Source organism: Phyllostomus discolor, chromosome 13 (assembly GCF_004126475.2).
Source record: "Phyllostomus discolor isolate MPI-MPIP mPhyDis1 chromosome 13, mPhyDis1.pri.v3, whole genome shotgun sequence".
Lineage (NCBI taxonomy): Eukaryota > Metazoa > Chordata > Mammalia > Chiroptera > Phyllostomidae > Phyllostomus > Phyllostomus discolor.
Window position 1 is genome coordinate 8388160 of NC_040915.2, and position 9055 is coordinate 8397214.

The 9055-nt window shown below is 59.6% G+C and overlaps 1 protein-coding gene across 9 annotated transcripts in view; it reads left to right on the forward strand.

Annotated features, from left to right (window-relative positions):
• JADE2 (jade family PHD finger 2) overlaps positions 1–7911 on the forward strand; it is a 49282-nt gene extending 41371 nt beyond the window's left edge. For all 9 annotated transcript variants that reach the window (XM_036014166.1, XM_036014168.1, XM_028527309.2 and 6 more), the window contains 2 exons: positions 2011–2139; positions 3344–7911. In XM_036014166.1, the coding sequence (XP_035870059.1) occupies positions 2011–2139; positions 3344–4149 (935 nt within the window). In that variant the 3' untranslated portion in view covers positions 4150–7911. The remainder of the gene's footprint in view (positions 1–2010; positions 2140–3343) is intronic.
• Positions 7912–9055: the final 1144 nt, after the last annotated feature.

The window sequence follows — 9055 nt, forward strand, 5'->3', positions numbered from 1 at the left end:
TGTTTTCTTCATGTTCTCTCGCATCATGTGCCTTTAACAGTCCTGGAAATCAAAGGCCAAAGAAGCTCTGATACTGTTTTTATCTGTTGTGTGTGGTGCCAGACACGGGGGCCCTTCCTGGAGCATTCCCATGTTAAGGGGGGCAGTGTGTGGCCCCAACAGCGGTGCTCTCATGTTGAGTTACGTGCAGCAGGAAGAGCTGAATGGAGAGAGATTTGAGCCAGGGGCTGCTCCTGCCCTCTCAGCCTCTGGGCCAGGCCAGGCCTGGAGTGGACAGGGAAGAGGGCTGCCAGGCCACTGCCAGAGCAGATGGCAGTCCCAGGTTCTGCCCACCCCTGCCTGAGAGCCAGGCTGCCTCGTCTGCACCTGGGGATCACCACCCACCCAGGCCCACAACCCCAGGAATGCCAAGTGCAGGCAGTGGGCAGGGTGGGTCACAGCAGAGCTCAGAGTTCTGCATGCGCCCCAAGCCCAGGGTGAGCGGCTTCCTGGCTTTGGGAGCTTTCCCAGGCTCCCCTCACCTGTTGATGCGTGGTTAGCACTGACCGAGCGTGGATGGGAGGCCAGACCCGTGCTGGGCACTGCGGGGTGCACTACTGTCGCCTCAACGACCAAGGGCCCTTGCCCTAGACGGGCTCACTGTCTGGGAAGACGACAGACAGTGGTGTAGCGAGGGGTCAGAGGGTGAGGGGTGGCGTCTGTGGCTCACAGTCGAGGCGGCAGAGGGCAAGGTGTGCAGCGCCCTGCCACACGGGACTCCAGAACCACATTCAGGAGCCTGGGGGGCCCACAGCCCCGTATCGAGTCTGGGGACACCGGCAGCTCCTGGGCCCGAGTGGCTGCAGCAGGCAGGACACTTGAGCAGAAGACTGGTTTGCCTCTGCCCGAAGCTGAGGGCTCCATGTTTTTGTGCTTGACCCCTGGGGTGAGACGTGGGCAACAGGCATATGGCTGAGGCTTGTCTGGCCAGAGGGCTGGAGAGGGCTTCCCAGTGGTGGTGATATTTAGCTGTGAACTGAACCAAGTAAAAGACAGGACAAGGAAGGAGCATTTTTGGAGCTTGTTTTGTTGGAAAAATGGGAAGGAGGCCAGTGCAGGCGCAGTTAGAGCAGATGGAAGAAACCTAAAGTGAGGCTGAGGGGCTGCCAGGGTTGGCCGTGCAAGGTCTTGGGACTCGCAGAAGGAGTTCGGACTATACTGAGGACAGTGGGGACCTCCAAAGTATCTGCACTGGCCCCGTATTACAGATGTGGAGACTGAGGCCCAGTGTGAGGTTGCACAGGCAACCAACAGCAGAGCTGAGAAGATTCCAGAGCCTGGGCCACGCCCCCAACACTCTTAAACCCTTACTCAGACAGCCCTCCAGCCAGCAGCTGAGAAGCTGGGAGAATATTCCTGGCCACTGGGCCTCCCCCACACAAGCCCCTCCCTGCTCCCATGTTCTCCGTGGCCCCTTGGACCTGTGTGGCCATGTGCTGAAGGGATGTGACGGCCACGTGTGCACCCAGCGCTCCCACGTCCTGTCTGGCCTCAAAAGCAGATCAGGAGGCCGAGGCAGGAGACTGGCTAAAGGGGGCTGTGAGCAAAGCCTCTTGATGGTGTTCTGTCCACCTTCACGTCAGCTTCTTGGCCTGGACTTCAAGGCCCTGTCCTGCCCACTCACCTCCATCCATCCCACCAACCCCCGGGGCTCTCCCAGGACCTGTGGGACGTTAGGTTGGGCTGCCGCGCAGACCCTGCCGAGCGGTCCTCCACCCTCATGGCCTGTGCCCTCCCCAGGCCCTGCCAGAGCAGCGGTTACCACTCTCCCCCACACTGGGTGCCCCTTGACTCCCTGGAGCCCCAGTTACCTCGGGGCCCCCGAGGCTCTGAGCCCGGGGTATGGAGGTAGGGCAAGGTGAGCTGGGTGGTGAGGTGCCAGGTGAGGGGACGCTTCTGGGGTGGCATGCCGTGATCGTGGTTCTGGCTGGGGCAGTTCGGGATAACCACCTGCTCTCTCCCCTGGTGCAGAGCGGTCTGGGAGGAGAACAAAGGGCAAGAAGAGCGACTCGAAAAGGAAAGGTCATGAGGGCCCAAAGGGCAGCCCCGAGAAGAAAGAGAAGATGAAGGCGGGGCCTGACTCTGTCCTGGGGCAGCTGGGTGAGTAGGTGGCCACGTGGCCTGGCCCACCGGCCTGGCTCACAGTGTCACTCCTCTTGCAGCCCTGCCCCGTGTCAGGCCAGCAGGGACCACAGTGCCCCCGCTACACAGAATGGGAGCTCCAGGAGGGTGAATAGGCTCTTCTTTGCCCGGGGACTCACACCTTCCAGGCACAAAGGTGACTAGGGTTTCAGAGCCCAGTGGCCACCCTGAGAAATTCCCATCCTGTAGACTGGAGGCTGTGCCCCAGAGCTCAGGAGATGACTTGCCCCTCCCACTGGCCAGGGTCTGGGGTAGGAGATTTCCCCAGAGGCCCTAAAGGGACCTCCAGGCCATCTGGGCCCTTCTAGGAGCCCCGTGCTTGGAAGTAAGGGCCCCAGAATTCTCCACCCTTGTCCCAGTCTGCCAGAACCTTTCCGAATGGGCCACTTTCCAGTACCAGGGGCCTTCATGGGGCCACCCAGTGAGGCCCAAAGGAGTGGCCAAAGACTGGCCCAACCTACCTTCCCTGTCACAGACCTCCTTTCCGCTACCCCGTTACGCCAAGCAGCCCTCGAGGGGACCCCGGAAGTGGGCTTTATCTCCCAGGATGCATCCCCTAGGGCACTTCTCAGGAACCCAGGGGAGCACTCTTCTAGCCCTCACTCATAGCACAGAAGCGCCAGGTCGTCTTCATTGTCCTCAGTCCCTGGAGGGGGGGGGACTGCTTGTGTGTCTCATGGGAGGCCCAGTCTCACCAGCTGTCCCAAGACCTGAGTAGAGAGGGATGGCCCAGGGCTGGAGCAGGCCCTGACATCCGGGAGGGACCTTGTACCCTGATACCTTGCCACCCTTTTCATGCCCGACACCTTTATCCCAGTTCCTTGCTTTGGAAGCTGAGAGAGGCAATGCTCATAGAAGCCTAGCGCCCCCTGGTGGCTGGAGGGCATTTTCCTCCACCACCCATTCCCCTCACCCCACCTCACCCCACGATGGGGGTGGTGGACAGGGCCCACCTCATGAGTGTGCACCTGTGCAGTATCAAAGGCCCTTGCTTGGTTTAATGTTCTACTGTGGCCACCTTGAAATTCTTAGTAACTTCTGAGCAGGGAGCCTGCAGGGAGGAAGGTACCCGGTGGCATGCTGGGTCAGACAGGGCTTCCTGAAAGAGGATGGGACATGCACCTGCTGGCACCTCACCGTCCCCCTCTCTCCCTGCCGCCAGGCCTGTCCACCTCCTTCCCCATCGATGGCACCTTCTTCAACAGCTGGCTGGCGCAGTCGGTGCAGATCACAGCGGAGAACATGGCCATGAGCGAGTGGTCCCTGAATAACGGGCACCGGGAGGACCCCGCTCCGGGGCTGCTGTCAGAGGAGCTGCTGCAAGATGAGGAGACGCTGCTGAGCTTCATGCGGGACCCCTCGCTGCGGCCCGGCGACCCTGCCAGGAAGGCCCGTGGCCGCACCACCCGCCTGCCTGCCAAGAAGAAACCGCCACAGGACGGGCTTGGTTCACGGACGACTCCAGACAAACCCCCCAAGAAGCCCTGGGGCCAGGATGCGGGGGGTCAAGGTCAAGGACCACTTGCCAGGAAACCACCACGGCGAATGCCTTCTCACCTGCCATCCAGTCCTACAGCTGGGGACTGTCCCATCCCAGCAGCCCCCAAGAGCCCACTGCTGCTGGCCCCTGACACCCCCGATGAGGCAGCCCCTAAGGCTGCCGACTCGAATGTCCAAGTGCCTGGCCCGACGGCGAGCCCCAAGCCCTCTGGCCGGCTGCGGCCGTCCCGAGAGAGCAAGGGAACCCGGAGATCGTCAGGCGCCAGGCCTGATGCTGGGACAGGACCGCCCTCTACTGCGGCTGAGAGGCCAAAGGTCAGCCTGCGCTTTGACGCTGAGACAGATGGCTTCTTCTCTGATGGGGAGATGAGCGGCTCCGACACAGAAGCCCAGGACAGCGGGGTGCAGCGGGGTCCCCGGGAAGCAGGGGCTGAGGAGGTGGTCCGCATGGGAGTTTTGGCCTCCTAAGTCCGCCCTGCCCCATCTCAGGCCCTGCCCTGGTCCCCCGAGGAGGCCTCAGCCCAGACACAACTGCCATTTCCAACCTGCTGAGTGTCCCGGACCCTCGAAGCTGCCACTCTGTGGCGGTTTTATTTTTAATATAGAGAGAGTTTCAAATCCCACACCGTTGTCTTTCCTCTGTGCTGGCCGAGGACCTTAGGACTCCTTCCGTGGCTCCGGCTGCAAGGGCTGGGCCAGGTCCCGGCAGCACCCCTGCTGCTGCTGTGGCGTCCCCACCCGGCCCTTGTGGCCCTGCCGGGCTCCTAGCTAGATGCAGGCAAGGTGAAGGAAGTGCAGGACGCCAGCCCGCCGCCACTGGGTAACACAGACTGTCGTTTGGGCATTATTTCATGGCAGATGGGTCAGGCCAGGGCCTGCCCACCTTGTCCTCGAATCCCACTGGAGTCCATTTGGGGGGTCCTGCTGCATTCCACTGACCCCCAAGGAAGTGTACATGTAAGCGGCACCCAGCAGAGTCTACTCACTGTCACAAGCACAACGAGCTTATACGAGAAAGCACTGAGGGCGCAGAGGGCCCCGCCGGTTCCAGGGGAACCACAGCCGTTCCTGTCGACCCACGTCTAAGGCCTGCCCGCCCACCCCGAGACCCTCCACTCCCTTGCTGCTCTGCCCCTGCCAGCGCCCAGCCCTGCAGCTCTGGGAAGGGGTTTCCAGAATCCTTCCCGCGCTGTGCCACTTACTCAGGGGACTCCCAAGCAGCCAGCCACCAGTGCCAGTGGAGGGCTGCCAGGGAGGGCCAGGGCCCAGACCAGAGCATGGGCTCCGACTCGCCCACTGCAGAGGGTCGCTCTGGGGCTCTGACTTCCTTCCTTCCTTAGCGGCCAGTCCCGGCTGAAGTCTGGTCACTCCCAGACAGCTGCCCAGACCAGACCGGTTGCCTTTTCAAGTTTCCCAGTCCGGCTAAGAGATGAGCTGCTTCCTTGGTTTCCTTTTGGGAACTCCTCCTTCCAACTAGCAGTGGGATCCCGGGGCCCAGGCAGCCGTGTTGGCTGCTGGGGCAGTTGAGTCTTGCTGGAGGCTCCTGGTTCCTCTCCCTCCGAGCCTTAACCCCCTTTCCCAGCTGTGCCCTCCCCACCACCCACCTGCCTTTCCTACTCACCACCGCCCCACCCCCCACCATCCCCCAGCCTCCCAGCCCCAGGTCCCAGGTAGTCGCTCTGAAGAGGTTTAGTGGAGTGGCCCCAGGGTGATAGCTCAGGGAACAAACAAAAAAGGAATTCAGTGAAAACGTGTCTTTTTTTCTTTTGTGAATTACTCCTGGGTCACTTCCGCCACTGGTCATACGCCAGAAATTCTCCAACAAGAACCTTGCAAAAGTCCAGTGAATCAGTCGAATCATTCTGTGGATGCCAAAGAATATTTTGACCATAATACAGCACAGCCTGGACCTAACAACTTGTCACTTGGACTTTTTTTTTAATGGAGTTCTTTAGCAACCAAGTACAGAACCACGTTCGCCGCACACACCGAGGAGACAAGCCCGAGCTCTTGGAAGAGGATGCGGTTCTGCCGCTCGACCGTGGGAACCGGGAACCGGGTGCTGAGTTCCAGGTCCCGGACCGGGCCCACCGCGAGCTTTCCAAAACTCAGACTCATGGGGGGAGGAACATTGGCGGCGAAACCAGCATGGCCAGGGTCTCGGCCACGAGGTTCCCCTTGCAGACACACTCACCCCCGACTTCAAAACTATCAAGGTACGACAGTGGCGTTGTCATCGATACTCAGTTTCATGTGAATTTTAGCAAAATAGGAAACAAAGATAAGGACTAAGTTCAGGGGATCGGACAGATGTGTCCGACGGGAGTGGACCCGGCGGGCTGCAAGCATTCTGGGCGCTGGGATGGCCCGAGCCGCCAGGTGGAGCCGAGCCTGCCTGCCGCCTCATATAGTCGTGGCCCGTGCAGCTGCAGCGTTGGCAGCAGCGTCCCAACCCCGTTCTCTGTTTACTGCCTTTGAACAGACCTCCTTCCTCCCCGTGCTTCGGGGCACAGCCTTGTCTGTGCTGGACGCCCAGCCTGACCTCACAGGGAGAAAAGGGAAGAGCTTAAAGAACAACCAAACTCCCCGGGGCATGAGGGTGGCGGGGCCAGGGATGGCTTGGGTCCAACAGGCTCAGCACGTCCCCTCCCCCCAACCCCTTCCTCCACCCAGAGGCACAGTCTGGGCTCCCTGGGGTGGGAGAGACCAGGGCGGGGGTACGGTGGGCCTGGTGTGGGCAGGGCAGCCAGCCCTCTCTGGGGGGCCTCTGCTCAAGGTGGCCTCTGGATTCTGATCCTCTTCTCTGGGCTCTCGCTCTGTTTGCGCCAGGTTGTCCCTGGGACAGGCCCTAACCCTGCCTCAGCAGGCACCTGTCCACCTGTAGGGTGTCCACCAGGCTGCCAGGAGGACAGGACGCTGGTTTGCACTCCCTTCCACCATCAGCCACAGCCCCTCACTCTTTTTCTGGCCCGCTGCCCACTGTGTTCACGGCTCTGCCGCCCCCAAGGTAAAGGCGGGAAGGAGACAGGAGAGGCTTTTCCAGGCCAGAGGCTGGGGCAGAAGACCTCGCACTTGACCACACCAGCCCTCAGGGAGGGTGAAGCTGCTCTGAGACTCATTCTGGCTGTCATCCCCATTTTCCCGACCCCAGCTGCCCACCACCACCTTCACCCCCATCACAGTAAGAAAGGATAATGTGCAAGGAAAGTATTTTTGTGGATCATAGATGTATTTTACAAGTAAGGAGAAGAGAGGTAGAAGGGTTTATTTTATTAAATGAGCTCTGACCTGGTGACGGTGTGTGAGCATCTGTGAGGGGCTCGGTTTCCTTGGAAAAGCCACCCCGGCTCCCAGACGTGGGGCTGGACTGCGGGTGCGTGCGTGCATGCGTACATGCCAGGGCACGTATCGTGTGTCCAGTGCACGTGTGTCACTGTGCCATGGGTGAACATACTATGGGACTCACTGGGGCAATTCCTAGAGAATCAACCGCTTGACTTGGGCACCGGCAGCGGCCAGACTTGGCATTGCCGTGCCCGCTGCCGGGGTGGCCAACCTCTGCCCGGGCCCAGCTCTGCAGAATGGCCTGGCTGCCTGCAGCAGGGCCCCTGAGGAGGCCCCTTCCCACGCCCCTGGCCCATCTGGCCACATTGGCCAAAGAGCCGGGGCTGGAGCCTGGGACTCTGGGTTGTTCTTTAGGGCACTTCCCGCCCCCTTGTCCCTCAGATGCGCAGCACTGTGCTCCACGTCAGCTCGGGGTGGGGGGCGATATGAATGTCACAGGAGGGGACTCCTTCTGTCTTTGTTTCAAAGAAAGTGATGTGCCATTTGTTAATATACAAGAGAAATATTGAAAATATATTGAAAAGAGCAATTTTAAATTATTTTTGGCTTATGTTGCAATATTTATTTTCTTGTATTAGAAAAGATTCCTTTGTAGAGAAAAAATGTATTTTTCATTAATGCAAAAACCTATTTCTCCTTTTTGTACATTGTCCGTGTTCGCTCCCCCTAACAAGCAATAGAATGTATGGCCGCCCCGGGGTGGCCGGCGCCTGCCGTGCCCTGCATGACTCCGTGTTGCTGCTGCTACGTAGCTTTCAGCCCCATCCTGTCCTGCTCACTCACCGGGGTTTCCTGACCCGGCGCCTGCCAGGGCCTGTGTCTCGGGGAGCCCTTTGCACTCCTAATGTGTTGGCAAACGCAGTTAATAAAGCAATGTTTTCTGTGCTGGCTGGCGTGAGGCTTCTTCATTGCACTGAGTAGGGCAAAGGGTTCGTGGGTCCTGTGCAGCCACCAGACAGTGGGCTCCCTGCAACAGCCGTGCTCCCCGCATGTCCCGCAGGACCCACTGCTGCCTCCTGAGGAGTCGTGAGAGTGATGGCCATAGCGACCACTCTGTACAAGTCACACCAGGGGCTGTGCTCAAGGGCCAGGTTTCTCTGGCTCCCCACTGTTGTCATCCCCCAAACTCGGAGCAGATGAGGGATGTCCCCGAAGCCACACCTCTGGTAAAAAGTGAAGCCCTGCTTCACAGGCAGGACTGTGGGATTCTTGCCACCCCCGTAGACCACCACCTGCCTGGGACAGTGGGAAGGTTTGTAGGCAAGCTTGGGCGTCTGTCCCTGCATCAGGGAAGAATTTTGCCCAGGGTTGTTTTTCATTCATAGTTTTCTGAGAATGAACTTTACTCCAGGCTTTGGAAAGTGTGGGAAAACTCACTATCTCTGCCTACAGCAACTCCCGGTCCAGCAGGGACACAGGCAGGAGGGAACCGGGAGTTATTGTGCTGGTCTGGGTGGGGGGACACTCAGGATGCAACACCGTTCGTTCATTCATTCATTCATCCATTCACTCAACAAGGAATCTATTGGCCATACACCTGGTTCTAGCAGTGTGTTGGCTCGCTTGCTGTGCGCTGCACCAGGACCCTGCTCTCAGAGCTCCCAGGCAATGGGCCCTGAAGAAGCAGTTGCTTGTCCTAGGGGAGCTGGGTGTAAGGAAGAGACTAGAAGCATTCCTGGTAGAGGGCGTGGCTCAGGTAAAGGCCAGCCAGGCTATGCATGGAGGGGTCTTAAACCTCAGAGCCCAAGTGGAGGCTGTGTGGAAAGGGTTGAACAGGGAATCTAGTTTGTGGACCCACTGAGTCCTTTAAGGCAGAGAATTGCCCCATTTCCTCACCAGTGCAGTAAGTGGCAAGTCCCCAGAGGCACCTCTAGAGCCAAAATTCTGTGACTCCACAATGTGGAAAGCATTGGGAGTAAACCTGGTGATCCTGGGAGCCAGCCCATCCCGCCGGCGTGTGGAGCAGCTCTGGCCAGCTGCCCTGGCTCAGCACCCCAGCCTCCCCCTCCTCCCCTGGCCAGCCCAAGGC